Here is a 21,723-nt window from a genome sequence, read left to right as displayed (position 1 = left end):
TACATATCTAGGATTTACCTTATGGTGTTCTGTACTGCATAAGTATGAATTATACGAATACGAATGAAATAAACATCTCCTTATGCAAAACAGGTTTCCCACAAAGCATGACATATTTTGAAACTACCGAACCCGGAGTTGATCTGTGAATATACGTGAATCAAGCCCAGCAACAACTAGGTTTTTCCTAGTACTAAGCTCAGGTCCAACCAGGATGTAAGTAAAGGCCTAGTGTGATATTTGGATACAATATTATTGTGATAAAACTGTGAAGAAATTGCGAGACATCATGAGAATATGATGCATTAAAATAAAGTAGTTATATTAAAAAAGTTGTGTTTTCGGAATGGAACCATTGTTTTAAATGTATATATGTTTGTTTTTAGATTGTGCTTATCCTGTTACGGGGGATTTGAAAAGAGGTATCCAACATCTGAAAAAGAAATTGTCTGTCCTGAAGAAGGCCGTATAAAGTATTGGTTGAAGAAACACTAGGAATAGTGTTTCATTCCCTAAAATGGCCGAAACATGTCGACAATTGACAATAGACTAATCAAACAACATAGTCTTGTATCTGTAAACTGCTGAAGTGTATATAGTAGTTTTGACTAAGACAATGACCCCATATAAAGCATACTGTTTTTTAGGAAGTGAGCGAGAATAATATGTTGACGCATCACAATTAATGTGCACTTTGTGGATTTATTCTCCCTCTCTTTTTGAATTTTTCTAAATTGGTCTTAAACATTTAATAAATTGACGTGGACTTACTGAAAAAATTGTCATGTTGGAAGTGTGTATTAATTGAGTGGGATGGTTCCTTTTCCTTGCACCAAGTATTAGATCTGTCTTGTATAAATGTGGCTTACCAAAGTTGTAGGTGATAGCCCCTTTTTTGTCACAATAATTCTGTAGATCACCATGCCAGCCCTGGTTGGACAGAGAGCGGGGTAGCCAGTTTTCTCAATTGCGTATTTTTCTTTATCAGGATGGAGACAGCCCTCTGCACATGATGGCACTAGCCCTCCACAGTAGACAAGCCTCCCAGAGCATATATAGCATCCGAGATCACCGTGGGACCCTCCTCACAACGGAGACAGACATAGACTGTTCGCCGAATACTACAGCAAACTATACACAAACCCCGAACCGATACTTCCAACCGGATGGACTCCTTTCCGGCAGGCCTCCAACTCCATAAAATAGATCCTACCCATATTTCTGAACTAGAAAGCATGATCACAACTGCAGAAATAACATGGGCTATTGGCACCCTATCGGCAGGCAAGGCCTCGGGACCGGATGGCCTTCCAATAGACATCTACAAAACAATGTCTGACCGACATTGTCACAGAGGCCCACAACAATGGGCAACTTCCTAGCTCAATTCTTACTGCCAACATCATAGTCTTCCACAAGAAGGGCAGCAACCCTGAAGACTGTGGATCATACCGCCCAATCTCACTTATCGACGCCAATGACAAAATTCTAGCCAAATGCCTAGCACAAAGAATTGAAAAAATCCTCCCCCAACTAAAACACAAATATCAAACAGGGTTTATCCGGGGCCGACATTCGACAGACAATGTCAGGCGGCTACTACACATAATAGCTGGACAACATGACCCAGATGATGTTGTCCCAACGATCGATACCGAAAAAAACCATTTGACAAAGTCAGGTGGGACTTCATGTTCCAAACACTACAGATGTATGGCTTTCTGCCATCATGCATAAGATTGGTAAAACTACTTTATACGAACCCCCACGGGTATGTTGGGCCACAGTACACAATATAAAGAAAATTGTTAGCCTCGACAATTCTAGGACAGCAGGCCCCAATGGAGTGTGTAATAATCTGATAAAACCCTCTTCTGAACGGTGGGCCAAAGCTTTACATATCCTGTTCAATGTCATTGGACTGAGAGGCGAAATTCTGGCTACTTGGAAAATAAGTAACATCTTACCGAGTATGATGTAACACTTCAAATGAGTAACACTTCAACTATAAAAAAGGTGCATGGAATAATCCAGGTAACTATCACCTTTTAGCTATGCTGGATATACCGGCAAATATTTTTGCCCAATAAACCAATAATCTCAAGGTGAATGTAGAGAAAAGTAAAACAATGGTCTTTGCAAAAAATCACTCTAGACAACAAAAATATATATGGACATTAGAAGGTGACCAATTAGAGCAGGTAGCAATTTATAAATATCTTGGACTTTATGCAGGTGACCAACTTATTTGGAAATCGCATTGGTTGGAACTCAAATGTAAATGTCTAAAGGTTGTCAATATGGGCTACGCCATAAAGATAGTCTTGCTCCTTTACACAGCAAGAGTGAAATCCATATTACTCTACTGTGTTGGGATTTGGGGATACAATTTTGGGGATACAATTACAGATCTCATCTTCGTAGTTTTGAAGCTCTGATTCTCCGCAAACTATTGCAGTTACCACATTGCGTATCTATTGAATAGATCTTACTTGAATTTGAAATAACTAGTATTGATACAGATGTGAACTATGGAGTCACCATGGGTTACGAAATGTTTTTATTTTTAAACAATAATACGATTGGGGTTGAATTTTTGACAGCCTTTAAACATGTAGAGAAATGATTGAAGCTAGGTACCCTGGAAAATATGATGGCAACCCATAAAATATGGAATGATAAATATGAGTCAATGAGTGTTACCATGAAAGTACCAAGATTTAAAACATGGTTGAGAAAGAAATGTAGGGAAGGCAGTAGTCTAGTAAAGATTGTAGATCTAGCCACTAGCAATAATGGAATGTACTTACAATATCAAATGGCTCGCCAGTCTGCCCCTGCATATATCCAGGCTTTCCCTTCCCCAAAGATCATACGACAATATTTATTAATGAAATTTAATTGTGGCGATAACTTGGAGATTAAAGGAGCACTACTTGGAATACCTCGGTCAGTAAGATGGTGTCGCCTATGTGGCAACCTTGAACTGGAAACACTCAAGCATGTGTTAGTCGACTGCAAAAGCCTTAATGTTATTAGAAAGACCTTTTTAAAATGTTATAATAATCAGTATAACTGTGATAATTTCTCATCAGGTTGGATGCTTTTCATGGAGGGAAATTATAACAATTTTATATATTTTATAACAAAGTATTACTTGAGGTGTATGGAAATTTTAAATAAACTTTCTGAAGGAGTGTTTTAGAAATAGTCCTGAAATTTTGATGACCTGGTTTTAAACTAATTTTAGAATATCTTTATGCATCAGAGTATACACATATAGTGGTTTGATATAAGATGTTTTAAATTTGTAAAGAAGATGCGTTGTTATGTATTCTTTTATGTTATGTTTTTAAATTGTGTTTTTATATTGTGTAATTTTCCTATATGTTGTATATACAAAACCTGCATGGTTATATGTATATTAAATCAAATAAATAAATATGTATTCATACCAAATTCTGAATCCATTCCATTTCACCAGCTTCTGCAGAATGCAAATCATTGCATATTATGCCATTTTGTAATTCAATCGTTGCAGCATACAAATAAACTCACATGGCCAATATGTGATACTAATGATTCTAAGGTACAATGCAGGTGGTACCAAAAACAACTGTAAGCTTACTAGCTTCACACACGGCCACGTATCTCTTGGCAAGAAAACTTTCACAACAGTGGGCATAATCTACCACAATGGTGCAACAACCACTTCAGGCCACTATATTGCATGTGTCAAAAAAAGAATTGGTTTCTTTGAATGTAACACTTCCATTGCTCCAAAGCATAGGTTACCAGCACATCTCACAAATGCCTACTTAATATTCCTTCAACCCACATTTAGACACTAAAGTATAGCACAATAGAGTTGAAATACGCCAACGGGTATATAGCTGCATACATAATACTACAATAGTACTTTTAAAACCCAAGACAGTTATAATACGCCTAGTATCTAAATACTTCACAAATGCCTACATTGCAATACACTTCAAATATGCCATCAACGTTCTTGTTACTGCATCACTTCTTGTAAAATGCAATATAATTACAATACGCCAACGTTACCACCAAATCTAACAAATGCCTACTTAATATTCTTTCACTCCAAATTTACTCATTTCAGTATAGTACAATAAACAGAATACTCCAACTGGTATCTAACATCTAAAATACTATAATAGTACTTTTAAAATCCAAGACAGAATACGCCAACAGGTATTTTAAGTACTTTAAATTCCCTTAATTAAAACTGAATTCAAACAAACATACTATCACACTTACATTCACAAAATTCCAGTAGTTTTTTTTTTGTATCCACTGACCCAATGATTATTTCATGTCAATAAAACAACAGTGTAGCACACACTAATGTTGTACCAGACATAGTACATAGAATGTATCATTTATGAGGGTCAAAAAAGTAAATATATGTAAAATTGTATGCAATTAAAGGTTTTAAACTATCTTGCTTAACACATTATACTATTTCTTCACAGAAAAAGAACCACAGATTCCAGCTTTATTACTGTTTGCAACTAAGTAACCATACAAAGTAGTATCCTATTTGTTATCTTCACAAAGAACAAATACATATTCCATAAGCATTATCCTCAATTGTACTACAATCATAAATACCATCTACACTTCAACTATATAATTCCACCATATTACAAATACTGTATACTCTCCCTACAGGACATTTAATTACTGTACACATATTACTATAGTTTATGTCACCAGTATGTAGATTGTTGGGGGCATGGCCAGAACCACCATAATATAACAAGACTCACGAGAACCCCTGTTAGGTAGAATCTACATTTTTAGTGCTTAATTCCTCTCACCTTAGAGACCCCCAGCTTTTTTGCTGGATTTAGAACTTTAATTTTAACCCTGGAGTGAGTGACCTATTTCTCACTCTCTCACGTGTTTTTACCTGATTTGGATTTTGTGTTTTCGCTGTTTTTGGAGTGTGACAAACTCCATAATCATCTGCTTTTTGTATGGTGACAGACAGCACCTTCAGCGCAATGTCACAGAGAAATCCTTTTAGATTTCTCATAAGGTTTAATTAGATTTTATTGTGTGAACTACATTTCCTAAGAATAGTAAAGTGAAATTGACTTTACTTACCTTTTCTCTTTGTAGGTCCAGCACACACCATCTTATGTGGAGTGCTGGGGAGTTACCTAGTAGCCCCTTATCCTACATTCTCATCTAACCATTGTTTGTTAGCCTCACTACTTTAATTGGCTAGTGGCAGTGGTTTAATCTTTCCTACCATTGTGCAGTACAGCACCCATGGGTGACGATTTTGTCAAAATGGCCCCGGACTTCTTTTTTCACCATTTTCGGTTTGTAAAGTCTTTCTTGGGTTTTACTCTGTGTGTTGAGACCGGTTTTAGCCCATTGTTTGTCTTGCCTTCGGTGGACTTCAGCCCTGAAAAACACGCCCCTGGCTCCAGTGTGTCTGGAAGGATAGGATGTGAGGGAGGGTTCCGAAACTCCCATGACCTTTGTCTGTAGGAATGCCTGAATGCAACTAGTCCTGCTGTGTGATTGACATCTTAGGCTGTGCATGAATGGAAGAAACCTGCTTAAAAGGCGACAGTTTTGGAACTACAGGCAGAGTCGACCACTGGGAGAAACAACCAACGAAGAAACCGTGAACGAAACTTGCTGCAACCTCCTGGACCTTTGAATTGCCCGGTGAAGCCCTGCTGCTGTGCTGAACTCCTTTTTCACCTCGACAGAGAATCTTCGGACGGAACAACTTCTCCCCTTGAGTTAGTGGGACCAACTAACCCCGATACAAACTCCACTGGACCACCATCCCCAACTTGCTGTGCCTCTCCATTGCCTCAGAGGTCCAATGCCAGGGGTCGAGTGTCTGTAGTCGAGTGCAACGTCTGCTGCGGAACGAATCCTGTTAGAAGCTCCAGGAGACTCCCAAGGACCATCCAGAAGCAGGACCTCCAGATCCAGAGTCCCCTCACCAGAGTGCAGGACCGAGGGAGCAAAGAGTACAACCGGTATCCAAGATCCAGAATGGTGCTGTTTGCTAAGCGCTGAAACCGCAAAGTGCTGCTGAACCGAAAAGAGCCTGTAGCTGCCGATGACCTCCCAAGTACCCCCGCAGCAGACATCACACCATGCTCTGGACCAATTGGAGGCCCGTCCGCAGTCCGTATAGGGAAGTAAGTCCGTGGACTGAACCCAGATATCACAAATTTGTTTTACCTAATTTTTTGCCGTTTCAAAAAAGAACTACTGAACGAATTTACACCAAATTTACAAAAGCACGCTTTCGGGACCAAGCCCCCACTCCGGCCGCAAAATTTGTGAAAATCCGTCCAGCGGTTTGGGCTGTAGGCTTGAGCAACATTTTTTCCTATTGCGTCTTTGGGAAAAACCACAAACCTTCGGATCCCCCTATAACTTTGCCCCCCTGCATGAATCCTCACCAAACTTTGTAAAATCAATCCAATGGGGCCATATACTGTCTCTGCAAAGTTTCATGAGGATTCATCCAGGGGGGCAAATTTATAAGCCGCCCAAAAAGTGTTCTTCCTATGGGTTGAGCAACTTAAACATAACTACAGGACTGCTATCGCAGACCGAGTAATATATATGTCCCAAAATGTTTTTAATCCTCAGACACAATGGAAAACATTATTTGCTGGTGCCTACAGCCCAAACCGCTGGATGGATTTACACCAAACTTACGCCTGGCGCGGAGGCTTGGTCCAGAAAGTGTGCTTTCGTAAATTTGGTGTAAATCCGTGGAGTCGTTTTTTTTAAAATGGCCAAAAAGTAGGTACAAAAAAAATAGTGTTATCTGGGACCGGTCCGCTGACTTATTTCCTGATTTGGAGTCCACAGACATGTCTGGACCAATCAGGGGGCGGCTTGTTGTCCCCGGACACCGAAGATGCATGCTGTTTGGATGGTGAAAAACGTGAGGTGCGTCCTAATATAACAGTCGCCATGTTGGGTCTGCGGACAGCCGCCACTGACCGCAGACCCTGCGGTGAGCAAAACATCTGGAAAACACATTTGGGGTTATTTGTGGCTGAAAGAGGGCCTCGATAGGGTGAGGGAGTGGAATAAAGTTGACATGGAGCCGTTTTCATAGGTGAAAAAAGTGTGTGCAGGTGCCGCCGAGTACATGGTCAATGTTGCTGTCCGCGGACATCATTTGAATTACAGTGGGTGTTCGGTAAGAATTGATGGAGTCACACTATGTGAGACTGCACAACACTTATCTGCTTGGTATTAGGTAAACCACCTTTTGGTATAGGTTTGTACTACACAAGTTGGTAGTGTGAATGAGCAGCCAGGACTATCTCTATAGAGCTGTACAAATGAAATCCATAAATACAAGTAGCCAAGTAACACTTACTCTCAAGTTTACAGTTATAAATAGTTATTTATTTAACATCCATTTTTAAATAGGTATTCTTTAAAAAGGCAATTCGTTGGAACAATGTAAATATACTTTAAAATTACTTTTCTGAATCAAAACAAGTTAGTGGATAATCTCTGGATAAGCTTCTTACATAATTCCTACACCCTAAGGTGACTTCAATCACAAGGACAGTAATGGCATGTATATATCACACTAGTGTACTTTACAGATTCAGAGATTGCAGAAAGGAAAGGTTAGCGAAGGAAAAAAGTTAGGCAGTTTCTCAGTATATGTGGGGACAACTGAATATTCCAATGAAATCTAGATAAGCCTTTCCCAGCAGTAACAGTATACAACAAGCCACCACCTATGAGGGACAAGCAGTATCAAAGTCAATGGACTAAAAGAGTCTTCAGGGAGCCAGGACAGCCAAAGTCATTTGGGACACAGTCTATGGATAGGATGTACTTCTTAGATCAGAGTCTTGCACAAATTTAGAGAGTCTTTTAGAAAAAAGCACTTGTAGGGTCACAAGCTGTTAAGCCTGTGAGATGAGAGTTGAAATCCACTCTAAAAAGTAAGACGATGCAATTCCCAAATGAGAAGAACGCAGCTAAAAAGCAATAAGGTAAGTACCCCAAGCATAAACAGTACCTCTGGTTTTAAGAAGAGTGGTCCAACTGGATTCTGTCGTGCTACAGCAGTGCAGACCCTGGTTCCTGATTGGTCTTGCAGAGAGTCATTGGAGGATGCATTTATTTAACTGCAGTCATGACCTTCGGTCCTGTCCTTGGGCAGAAGAAAATTGGGTACATTGTGGAGGATCAGATGTTTGCCAGATGGCTTCTTGTCTGTGGGACCAGTTGAAGGTGGTTACATGTGGTTTGGGGACAACTGATGAAAATGTTGGCCTGCAAGTTGACACAGGGCTAGAGTTGAGCCTAGTTTTGCTGGGATCATCATCATCATAGCTTTTGAGGAATTGTCTCCTGGTAACTTAGGGCAGGACAAAGACTGATATGTTGGGAAAACGTCTTCTCTGTGAAAAGAACAGTGAGCTAAAGACTTGGTTGAGACTCTCCCAGGGGCCATCCACCCAAGTACAAGTCAATGGGCTGTGTTCGTGCTGGTAGAGAGTTTCCCAGACCCCCCCCCTGTTTTGCATACCAAGTAACTTTGGGTCTCACTCTAAATTACCAGGGGACTCCAGACATGGACTCATTGCTCTTAGAGAGACACAGCTTCACCTCACTGATGATGCCAAACAAGGTTGAAACACATGTATGGGGTTGCTGTGGTACTCTTGTTCAGAGGAGAATTGCCTAGCATTTCGGTGCTGGACTTCCCCTGGGCAGGACAAAGACTGATATGTGGGGAAATGTCTTCTCTGTGAAAAGAGCAGTGAGTTAAAGACTTGATTGAGACTCTCCCAGGGGCCATCCACACAAGAACAAGTCAATGGGCTGTGTTCGTGCTGGTAGAGAGTTTCCCAGACCCCCCCTGTTTTGGATAGAAAATAGGTTTGATATTTGTTAGACTTTCGCCGGTTCTATGGAAGTAGCTAACATTGAGGCTAACAGAATGAGGGTGTCCCAATTTAAATTTCTTTCCTTTTCTTTTTCATAAAGTTTTCAGCAAGTTGTTGCTGGGAATTACATTTCATAGCAGACCACACTTGCAGAAATAAGGTCGCTATTCCAGCAAGTGACCAATACTTCCTAAAGGCTTAATTGCATTGCAGGGGTCCAGGAGGAAGGTCTGGTCTCTATTGTGTTAAATTACAGTGATGGGTGTATGGGGAAGAAAATGCTAGCTTTGGAGGTTGGTGGGCTACAGAGCTTACAAGTGACCGTTAATGGTACAGCTCGGTTGATGGATTTAGGAGAATATTGTTTCATGCATAAGTGATTGCTTTCTTTTTCTTCAGCCCTTGAACCCATGCTCTCGTTGTCTTCCTCATTGGTTATTTAGCACGTGTTCCAATGGCATGCTCTTAAAAGGGCAGTATTCATGTGGCTGGCTTCTCTATTCTAATATAGGCCCTTTCTGTATGGGTAAGGGAGTTTTCCCCTTCAACATGATGAGCAGTATGCCTTCTGATGATCACTTCCAGGCCCCATTAGCTTGCTCAGGTCCTTGCATGATCATAGCTCTATCAAATGGTAATGTTATACTTCTACTTTGGCTGTTGTGCAGTGTGCTTTTGTATACAATCATTTAGAGAAGATGCCTTCCTACATCTGCCTGCCTATTTGGCTGTAAACTGCGTCAAACGCTCTCTTGCATAACTTTCAGTTCATGCTGTCTGGTCACAGAATATTGTTTGGTGGTTTGATATATATATATATGTGGTTATGGTTAAGTTGCTGTTTCCATAAGAAGAGCACTTTTTGGGCGGTTTATAACTCTGCTCCCCTTGGACGAATCCAATCCAAACCTTGCAAAAAAAGTATATGGCCCGCTGTGACTTTGTTTTGCAAAGTCTGGTGATGTTTGGTCCAGGGGGGGAAAAGTTATAGGGGGGCTCCCAAAACGTCTTTTTTTCCCATAGACTGAATGGGGGAAAAACTTTGCGCACGCCTACAGCCCAATCCGCTGGACGGATTTTCACCACATTTGCGGCAGGAGCTTGGTCCCAAAAGCGTGCTTTTGTAAAGTTGGTGCCAATCCGTCCAGTAGTTTTCTTTAAAACGACCAGAAAGTGTGTCTCAAAAAATTAGTGATATCTATGTCCGTTCAGTGGACACACTTCCCTGTTCGCACCGCGGACAAGATACCGATTGGCTAATCCGTAGCGTCATATCCGCGGACATGTGGCGCCTTCACCGATTGGATGTTGAATGGCGTGAAGTGCGTCAGATTCTTTGGCTGCGCCCGCCATCTTTCATTCGTGTTTTGGTGTACGCGGAGATCGCTGCTAACACATATAAAACAACACACTATTGCACTTGTTAACCTTATGAAATACTGTTTCAGAAGGTGAGGGTTAATGAAGCTGGGATGGGATGTGGCAGCAGGAAGTCAAAAAGTGGGGTTTGTCACCAAAGTCATACGGTAAATTGGAAGTTGCTGCTCAATATACTGTCCACTAAGTACAGGCAAAGATTTACAGCGTCTGTGTTCTAATGTATTTAAAATAATATTGCAGTCAGACTGGCGTCCTAGAGTTTGAAATCTGAGGCAGCCACCTGCACTGTTTGATGGAATAGCGGGTCTGCAAGTGTATGGGAGTAACAGTTCTCATGCATGCATTCAGATATGTTGTTGCAAAGTCAGAATGTATTTTCATTCCGAGTTAAGGTCACTTGGTTTGCTTTTTTGGTTGCGAGCTCAGTAGGCCCACGCATCCGACTGAACCCGTAAGGGTCAATTGTTTTTTGACCTTGAGCCAGAGGGAAAATTCAGTAAGAATGCAGGGAGTGAAAGTTTGGAAAAAATACCATTTGATAAGGTTATGTATTCAAACCGGTTGTAAGACTCATGTAATATCAGTTCACAAAAAATCTTTGGTGCAAGTACATTGCTGTCTGCGTTTAACGAAGACAATGGAGACGGTAAATATTGTGCAAGTTTATTTTTGACGACTACACCGGAACGAGTTTTAATTTTTTATTAACACACTACTAATTTGGCATTGTAACTGAGGTACTATCTTTCTGTGTAGTTGTCATTTTTTTTTCTTACTTATGGAAAGTGCAGATTCTCGCCGTTTGTAGACTATCACTAGGTTCCCCCATGTTGAACCCTATTATTTCTTTAAAATGTCATGTATGAGCACATCGATTTGTGTATCAGTTTCCATGTTATTTTTGTCCTTTTTGAAATTGTATGATGAAGGGTGGGTATTGATACGTATTTTCTGTTACGTTTTCCGAACAGCTACATTCTGCCGTACAGTGATTGCCATGGATTCCAAATGCCAAGTGATTTCTTTGCACGCCAGATGCACGTACTCGTCACCGGCTGCCTAACCGTTACGGTTTTGTGGGATGACCATCCCGGACCCATTTGTCCATATGCTGGAGTGGCCATTCGGAGTAACATAACATGTTTTATGGTGGTGTAGGCCGAGGTTCATGCCGACGTCTTGGAAATCACTGTGCGACCAAAGCGGTTGCTTTATCGAAAGCAAATACTTCGCGTATGCGAAAAGAACAATGTGTGCATCACGATTAACATTTTCTAAGACAACCCAAGAAACAAAGTTACTATTTTATTGAAAATGGGAATAGTCAGATGGTCTCCAACAGTTTATTGTTAAATAAAAGTACTTTACAAAATCTAAAATGTTAATGTTTTATTTTTCAAAGCAGTTTATTATTTCAAAATGTAACGTGGTACGTTGTACATCTCTGTGTGTTAATTTGGAGGTTATGCGTCATGGCACGTAGTTTTGCTTTTTGCAGGCTGCCATGGAAAGCGAAGTGGGGCCATGTATGGAACAACCGCCTTCCCTTTCTATGGTGGCCATCTTGGAAAAGGATTTTGTTTTGTAATCCGGGACACCGGAGGCGGCCCGGATTATAACGACAAATCCTATTTTTTAGTAGCATAGTTACTTTGCAAATCTAGATTGTTAATGGTAAATCTTATTGCGTCTATGTCCTTTACTGAGAAATATAAAGTAGATGGAGTGTATGCAACTTTTATTTTTTAAATATGTTTACACTGTGAAAGGTGGTTCTTAAAGGAACATTTACTTTGTTTACGGATGGCTTTTTTTTTTTGGGAAGGACAGCTAATAAGGAAATTTGCGAACGGAAATGAGGAAAGAGGCACCAAACAATAATATGGGGGGGTAGGTGTATGGCGGAAAATATTGTGCGTTTGTTATTTGTAAGGTAGGGGCAGTGTTTCTCATGCTCCTTCATTACAGCAGTGGTGTTGTTGCTTGGGGAGGAGGGATGGCCTTAGCTCATGTTGTTTTCAGATAACTAGAACTTTTGCTAAAAGTATGTAATGTGTACTACATTGCTAATGGCTGACTATGAATAAGTGTTGGAGTTGTGCAGGGGAAATGTTGAGGTGGACGTTCCTACATCAATATAAAATGTATTTCCACACTGTCCACGAGGCATACATCTTATTGTTAAGCGTGTACGGATTATCGGACACGTCACTGTGCTGTATGCCAGCATATGGCCATGTGGCATTCTCCGCAAGGTGTGTAATTGTTAGGGAGAATTCTCTGTTAAGGCTAATTTCCCAAACCTAGAGAGTCCCCCTGCAGCTTTGCTGGATTTTTGGGGTTTATTTTTTTCTCCTGCTAAGAGTGAGACTCTTGTTCTCCCACTCTTAGGCATGATTTGAGAATGTCCTTTGACTTTGTGTGTGTTTTATGGGCTATGGGGTCTTTTACTCCATATGGCTTCATGTGTTTTGGTATGTGTGTTACACAGCACCCTCAGTGCAGTAACACAGGAGTGTCATAGTGACCCCCAAACATAGACTCCATACCCTGGGACTAACTATTGTCACCCAGGGCATGTAAAGTCACCATTGGCTTTACTAGTCCCAAATTGTGAATAGAACCAGTACAAACCATCATATTGTGGAAGTACTGGTAAGGGGTAATTCGATTGCCCCTGGGTCTGTTTTCGAGGGGGGCACTGCCCAGTCCCCCCTCGTCAAGTATCTGGCTGGTGGCAGTGGTTACCACGCGAAATATTCCTTAAGAATATTTACTATGGGATTTTCCCATTGATTTTAAACGCACCACTTTTTGGTGCAATGTTAAAGATACCGCCAGTTTATTTCATATTAATTCACCGGTCGGGTCTTTTTGCCAGAACTCTGTTTTAAAATGGCGTTTGTGTTCGCCTCTGAAACTCTAACTCAAGTTGAGCCCTTTGTTCCACTATTTTGGCGGGCTTCTGCACAGAAGCCCTCCAAATGGTGCCACTCTGTCTGGGGTCTACAGGATATGTGGGAGGGGGAATAGGCACCCTGGACTGCGTTGCCTGAGCAACTCAAGTCGCACTCTTGTGTGATTGGCCCAGTGGTGAGCCGGCCGGCTCACCACTTAGCATGTTTGAGTGACAGCTAGGCTGTTGAATGGGGGTTTTTCTGCATAAAAGCAGGGCTTTGGGGACTAGAACTTCAGAAGTCGCCACAGGTCCTAAAGAATCCGAAGAGGGGAGAAGCTGAGCCATCTACAACGACGACACCACCACCGGTGGAGCCCTGCTGTAATGAACTCACCACTTCCCCGACGACAGAGGAGATCTTCTTCCAGGAGAGTCTTCTTCCCTTTGAACTGTTGGGACCAACCAGTTCGCCTTTTTCGCCTTCCAGGACGTCTCGTGGTCGAATCGCCTATGCCAAGCACCCCGGCAGCCGGATAGCCACGCTTCACCACTGACCGCAAATAAAAGGGTCGTACCTTTTAATCGGGAACTCCGCGGCTGGTTTCATCCCTGGCAGTGGAACGACTTCCAGCTTTCTTCCTCGTCGAGATCATCTCTTCCTCTGGACGAAGCCATGACTTGCACCCGCTGCCAGGAACAACTGCCACCGCTGGAGCTTTCTCACCATTTAAGGTACTGTGTCCCGCCTGGCCTCCCTTGCAACGGACTGTCCCAGGTGTCCCGTAACTCCTGGACTTTCCAACTGGGTTGGCCTCCGACCTGCTAACTTTGCCTCTCTGAACTGGTCCGACCTCCTTTTGACATTTTCTACAAAGACTTTAAAGTGCATTTCCACTGTTTGATCTTGGACACATTCCGCCTTGCTCTCTCTAAGAGTGGGCCCGGCCTATGAACTTTTTGCTCTACAGTAGACCCTGCCTTTTCTGACTTGCTCTGGTTTCCTAAAAAGTGTTGGTACTGAGTTATTTCCATGCTCTGCCTTTCTCTCACTTTAACAAATTATTGGAGTGCAATCTAGGATACGTGCTCACCTCTGTTTTGATAATAAGTGGTGCTTTTACCTAGACTTGTCGAATAATTAATCAGGGAGGTGTATATACTCTCAGTGACTGTGTTGGAACTTGCTTGACATATTGGTGCCAGTGTATTTAGATAAAGTGTGTGTTAAATAAATAATAATATACTTTTAATACCAAAGCTCTGGTCAGTGTTTGCTTGTTCTACTGTATTATTCGCCCTATTGTGTATGCTCTGTATACTGCCTAACTCTTCTTGAGAGAAGTCTGACTGCTCAGCCACAGCTACCAGGTAAATCTGGGTGGTGCAGACTGCTACCAATTGGGTTTACTGCTTACTCCTGTAGTCTTAATCTTTTTGCAGTGGTCCCTAAGGGAACTGCACAGGATTCTGCCTAACAGTAATTAAGACAGAAGTTACTTTACATTATGGTTACGTGTCACTACTACAAACCGTTGACCTTTAGGTAAAAAACTTTGTTAAAGGGACGGTATAGTTAAGTTGCACTACTAAAAACCTATGAAATTCACTAAAAAAATCTTTGTTAACGGGACGTTATGGTTCGAAGTAAAACCGAAAAACCCCTGAAATTCGCCAGTTATGGTAAGCTAAGCAACCATAACTCGCGCCACCACCGTGCACTGCTAAGACTAACACCCAGGACATCAAAGATGACATCACAAATGTCATTGATGACATCACTGATGACATCACATGTGCATTTAGTTTTCATGGACAGCCTCCACAAGGAATTGTCATTATAATATTGGCAGAAAAGTGTATGCCAAATAGTTCATTAAGTAATGCATTGCTAGAAATACCATTGCATTACTGAGTTATTTCAGTACATAAACTCATGAAGAAACGTAAGCATTGTCTGCTGCATGCGCCATAGAGGTGCAATATTCGAAATCTTCACATGTTGAATAGTAAAATGATAAATGCTTCCATTACAGATTTTTGCATACTGTGCAACATAAGTTCCTACGAATGCTTCCCTTACTGCACAATTGTACTATTACACACAAAACATAAAGAGACCACAATGCATACAAATAGAAGCATATCCAGGGAATGTAAAGTAAGCAAAGAAAACTGCACTATTACCAGAAAGTGTTCATAACCATTATTTAACTTCATGCACAGAAAAGATTCTTGTGTTTCAAAATTCCTTTTTCTCCTATGTATATGTGTCATATGATGTAACTGTACCCTAAGGATGTATTGTTAGAGCATATGAGAAGGATAAGGTCTACAAATATATTACTTTTTATTTTTTTAATTCCTGACTGACAGTGAAGAAAGCCACCTGGCTTAGATATGTCAGTAAAGGAAAAAAGAGGGAGCTACACATGTGATGTCATCAGTGATGTCATCAATGACATTTGTGATGTCATCTTTGATGTCCTGGGTGTTAGTCTTAGCAGTGCACGGTGGTGGCGCGAGTTATGGTTGCTTAGCTTACCATAACTGGCGAATTTCAGGGGTTTTTTGGTTTTACTTCGAACCATAACGTCCCGTTTATAACTTTTTTTAGTGAATTTCACAGGTTTTTAATAGCGCAACTTAACCATAATGTCCCTTCAACAAACTTTTTTTTACTGAATATATATATATATATCATATATTAATTTATATCACCTAAGTGGTCCTTCACTAGAAGCCTGACGTAGATACATTTTAAATATATATGTGGAAGGCTCTAAACGTCATGCAGTTTGAAAGATGCAGCCGATTACAAGTGATACTGAATTAATTTCTTGCGTATTGATTTGACAACAGACAACTCTTATGTCATGTAACGGTGCAGGAGAACGAGTCTGACAGTCATGGCATGCTTGCTGGCAAATACGTATTTTGTATAAAAAGAAAATAAAAGAGAAACCTATCTTGCCCTATTTCTATGAGGGGTTGCCCTACCTCAACAAACACTAAGGACTCTGTCAGGATGTCTTTTAAAGTAAAATATCCATTGTCGTGTGTCCAAACCTATTTCCGTCCCTTACGCTAAACTATCTAATGAAAAACTAGACATCTTGTTGATCCAGAGGGAGGCTTCTCTTCAAAGAGACTTATGTTCAAATCTTGGTGCCCTCCGCTTCCCACCAGCCAGCCAGACCATATCCACGCCTTGGGGAAATGTTGCTGCTGTCCTAGGAGTGGAGTGGGGCTTCTGCACTGCTTCCGCATTCAGCGTCCTGCTCTCGGCATCCTCCTCAGCTGCGCGTCTTTATTTAGTTTCTCCAGTCGCTTTCCTCTGTCCCTGTCACCGGACACTTATCCAGCTCCATTGAGCTGATGGAGACACCTGATCCTTCTCAGCAGTGTCTCGTTCCCTTCCTTGGGGTCTCTTGCCACGGAACTGGCATCTGGTCCCTCGCTCCTCCAGGGCTGGCTTGACCAGGTACACAGTCCTTCCTTGCTTTTTGTCGGTGGAGGGATCTTTGACTGACTATCACAGATTTTTGTTCCGTGGTCTACCTCCTTGTTTGATGATCTTGTCAGTGGTTTTAGGCACTCCAACTGGGTCAGCCTCCCTCTTCCTCGTCCCAGTATGATCTATATGAATGGAATCCTCTAGTCTACAGAAATACGTAGAGGTGTGGGGAACCACAGGGAATTGAGTCGGGTGAAATAAAGGAGGGGTCAAAATTGAAGGTGGTGATTCTGCATTCTCCCAAGGCTATTGTCACTGGTCCCATGGAAGGCTTCCCTCCCCATGAGATCCCCCCCGCTGAATACCACCCCCAGGGGCACTGTCGGGTAGTGGCCTCACCACCCTGGCCTCATGGGAAGGTGCTTACCCCAAAGAAGCAGTGACAATACCCTGGGGTTCGTCACAGTTAATGAAGCATCACTAGCTGTATTTCTTTGTTGATAACAATAAATGGAATGGTTGTTTTTTGAGGTTTTTTGTTTCACAATTCATTTCGTGCACTAGAGCATTTATTTGTAAATATCCCAGGTTGTGACAGTGACATAATGACTTCAGGTGCAAGTGGTGTACCTATTTGAAGGAGGCACAAATGGCAAAAGTGCCGAAGTCGTTTTGGTCCTCGAACTAACTACATGACTTTTCTAATATCTGGTCCCCCACAACGTTGTGATGTACAATGTGTAATATATTCAAACCCTTAATATGCGGCTGTATAATGTGAATTTTGCAAGCCTTGTACCTAGAGACCTGTGACAAAAGCTGAAGCTGCCATCTCATATTTATCTTCTGATTTAATCAAACGCACTGTGAATGCTGTTTGCCATATGAGCACAGCACATTTGCTATATTGCCATATGAGCTTCTATGTATTGCTTTACTGGAAAGAGCAGGGATTAACATTTGTTTTAAAAAATGGGAGCATATTGGTGGCAGTAGACACATGTAATGTTATAAAGTATACTCTTATTTTTAAAGGGAATTGTGTGGTTTACACTAAAAATACAGTCATGTGACATCTGTGTTGTCCTTTGCAGTGGACATTTTGCTTTGTGACTTTGGGCTATCTGAGAAGTGGCAAACTTGATTAGGCACTGTAGCCAAAGCACGTCATTTATAGGGTAACAAAATGACCATTTGATCTTTAATACTCCGAAAGAGGGAGGATGATCAGGTGAGACTCAGTGGGGCAATTCCCTAGCTAATTCCTGTATTAAAATCCAACTGACAAAATATCAACTTCAAAGTACGCCTAGTCAAAGATTGTAGATGTCTTCGCGCCAGATGAGTATATGCATTCAGAAGAGTTTACAAATGTTCTGGCAAAGGGTACAACTCTCAGACTAACTTAGAAGTCTAAGCTTCAGTCATCATGATTTTTGTGCTTTATGAGAAGGTTTAGTCCTTCAATAGTTTCCATTACAGGCTCTTATGACTAATGTAGGCATCTTGCATTGAGATAGGAGCCAGCACATCGAGCCACTTAACAACAATACCTGCGGAAAATGGCATGAAGGCTTCATTCTTCACAAAGTTTCCTGCTGAATCCAGAAAATGTTGAGGGTTAAACTCCTCAGGCTTTTCAAAGTGATTGGTGTCGTTCAGTACAGATGCTAGCAATGGAATGATGAACGTCCCCTGGAATGAAATAGGTACAAGTGATTAAAGGAATCAAAATAACTAGAATGAAAACACAATGGGTGGCTTGATAAGGGGGTCATGCACAATGTTATACTTGCACTGCTTGGTCACAAGTTTATTATGGTATGTTATGCTCGGTTCTAAGTCTCTTTCTGCAGCTCGAAGGGCCAAAACAAAGGGAGTTGCAGAGCTTGCTTTCTGGTATGCACCAAGTGGGGTGCTCTGATCAGAGGTGTCTGGAAATATGGGCCACACAGCAGGAAACTGACATTGTTCACAGGACACCCATTGCATACTATCGTGCTGGTGGAACACAAGTGGATGGACCCAAATGACAAATGTATTTGTGTTCGTATTTAGAGATATTTATAAAGCGCTTTCGCAAAAGTGCTGTTCAGAAAATTTCAAAAAGACGGTACAATACATTGTCAAAGGGCAGGGAAGTTAAGTACAAGAAAGTGATAGAAGAAAAAGAGCTTTGAGACGAGAACTGAAAATGTGGAGAGAAGGAGAAGAACTGATGTCAGGTGGGAGAGAATTCCAGAGTTTAGGGAGGGGAAGAGTAAAAGTACAGAAACGTAAGGGTAATGGAGGAAATGAAGATGTCGGGAGACTGGCAGTGGGTGTATAGAGAGATAATAGAGTTGTAGAGATAGGGAGGAGCGAGGCCACGGTAGCACTTCAAGAAAATAGAGATAACATGAAAATGGAGACGCAAGTCAAAGGGAAGAAGAGAGATGTAAAGAAATGAAGGCGATACAGAGGTCTGAAGGGCTAACAGAAACAGAAGCTAACTGCCAGACAGCACGGAGGGGTGCAAACAGCAAGATGTGAAGAAGGCCAACTAAAAGGGCAGAACTGTAATGAAGACGATACAGGATAGACAAGAAGATAAGAAGCATAGTCAACTGAAATGATAGAAAAGGACAGATCTTACAGATATTGAAAAGATGGAATTGGCAGGTTGAATAGGTGGAATAAATATGGTGGGAGAATGTTAAAACTGAGTCGAAGGTGATCCCAATATTACAAGCTTTTGGAGAGGATGAAATAAGAGCAGGAAGGGAGGTGACGGGGAAAGAAAAGGACATCGTTTTTGGAAGGGTTAAGGTGGAGAAAGCAAGTAGGATCCAGAATTGCACCACAAGAAGACACGAGGAAACAGACGAGTGGAGGGATTCAGAGAAGGTGGAGGACAAAGAAAAGAATATCTGCGAATTGTGCGCATTGAAGTGGCATGAAATATTAAAGGATTTGATGAGTGAAGCAATAATTGATTTATAGGCTATGTTCCAAAACATCACCCAGAGTGTTTCACACATATGGGCAAATCCTTACTTCCATTATTATATCAACCTTTGCCTATATTCATGAAATTTAAATAAATTACATCGAATTCCAAAGGAGAGAAAACATAAAAAGTATCTAAACAAATGTTGCTAAATCTGCAGTCTTAAGCTTCCACCCGAACGGTAAGGTACAGAAGGCAAAACAGTGTTTTCTGGTGAATGGTAACCATCTCCTTCTACCAGTTGCTTTGTTTATCTCTGGATCACATTTACCTCAAACGTTAACGGTGAAGCTCATCTTTCTAATCAGGCATCCAAGATGGTGCTGGCAATAGGAGGGATAAAAAGATTGTCTAACCTCTGTAAGGCCCAGCCAATTCAAATTCTATTAAAGATCTATCATGCCAAGCCTAGGGCCATAGCCTCATATGGAGCCAGTGAACCAGTGTCTGAGGTTTTCAGAAAACCACACCGATATCAATAGTGGAAAATTCGTTTTTCAGATAAATTTGGGGCTGGCTGCATTCAGCACCAAACTTTGCGGTTTATAGCGAATGAAAGGTATCTCCAATTGAAGCTGCACTGAGCTTGGAACCCTTAAAGCTATGGATCAGGGTCTGGACAAATAGCAAAGCTGAGGAAATCATCTCATTTCTTATGGGCAATGAAAAGGTACTTTAAAGATTCCTTGGATGGCCTTTGTTAAGATACCTTAGAGGTGGAAAACTGTAATATACCATTGCTGCATGCGACTATCGCAAAAGCTATGGCAGATGCCTGCACTTCCACAATCCGATTAACACATAAGCTGGCCAGAGACCACTCAGAGCTAGTAAATCAAGCTCTCAGGAGCTACAATTTACTCTCTGAATGCCAGCTACCAAGCTATTTATTATGGTTAAGGGCAAGAAAAGACTGCGTTATTATTACACGAGTAGATTTAATTCTATACTGGGGAATGTAATCACTGCGAAGAGAGTGGGGAACTCTACATCCAATCCGATCTGTATGGCTGACAGAGGATCCGTTTAATTTTATCCACTTTTGCCCAGCATATACTATCCCCCCGCCAGCGCTTCTTGATCCATCTGCTTAGACCAATGGAATTTTTTCAATGCAGATAAGCCTTGCTTTTCTTATTAAGAGTGGGCACACCACTCATAGCGTGGTCCCTTTCCAGGTATCTTAAGGCTTCGTTGAATATTATATCCACATTCTTTTAAACTGGAATAAGTACTGAGGCTATGTCGGAAATTGGAATAATAGCTGCTTTTTAATGTTACCTGAAACTGCTTGTAATCTTGTAAATGAATTTCTTTTTATTTTGCTTATGGTAACCCTTGGAGCTAGCTGTACGCAATAGTGAGGGTGCAGATCTCATTAGTGGTTTAATCATTGTTTAGCAATGTAGGAAATGCAGGATTTATATTGGGAGCTATGCATGGGAGCTGATGCAAGTATTTACAGTGGTAAAAAGGCACAGATGTTTATGGTGTTTCCCTAGATGGGGTCCTTGCATTAAATGAACAAGGCCCTTCATGAGCTAGTCCTAAATTGCCTGAATAACACTGGATCAAGAAAGACATGAACTCAAGTGTATCATGACAGGATGCAGCTATAGCACTATCTCTCGGCATACAATTGTTTCTGTTTTACAGAGATCAGTTTCCTTTTTACCACTTGTTACAAATACCTTCTGCTTCTTTTTACTTTATAGCTCCCATCCCTACAGACTCGCCCTTTGACGAATTTCCTACATTGCCTACAAGAAATGATGCATGTCGACTTGTTGGCGATCCACAATAAATTGGTCAATAGAAGTAGAAAAATGTCTGTAGGTAGAGACTAGTACTTTCTCTGAGCAGTGAGGAAAATGTGAAATTGCCAGAATTGTTACAAATACTTAGATAAATACTGTCAGTAGGCTGCAAAGTCTCTGTGTGGTTTGGATCGTACTATTGGTGTGCCGCCAACGACCTCTGCCTTAATGCCAGTAAGACTGAGATTCTACTCATCGGCACACCCACTCCCTCCTTCCCTGCAGCTCTCTGGCCAGCCTCTCTT

General features: G+C 41.4%; 1 protein-coding gene across 1 annotated transcript in view; it reads right to left on the bottom strand.

Annotated features, from left to right (window-relative positions):
* The window catches only part of LOC138453179 (cytochrome P450 2K6-like), a 546,472-nt gene that overhangs the window by 41,241 nt on the left and 483,508 nt on the right, over positions 1-21,723 (bottom strand). Inside the window, exon 8 of the mRNA XM_069605778.1 lies at positions 18,226-18,367. Coding sequence (XP_069461879.1) covers positions 18,226-18,367 — 142 coding nt within the window. The remainder of the gene's footprint in view (positions 1-18,225; positions 18,368-21,723) is intronic.

Source organism: Ambystoma mexicanum, chromosome 4p, assembly GCF_040938575.1.
Source record: "Ambystoma mexicanum isolate Mex_15411 chromosome 4p, UKY_AmexF1_1, whole genome shotgun sequence".
NCBI classification, from domain to species: domain Eukaryota; kingdom Metazoa; phylum Chordata; class Amphibia; order Caudata; family Ambystomatidae; genus Ambystoma; species Ambystoma mexicanum.
This window is presented reverse-complemented; position numbering and strand designations above follow the sequence as displayed.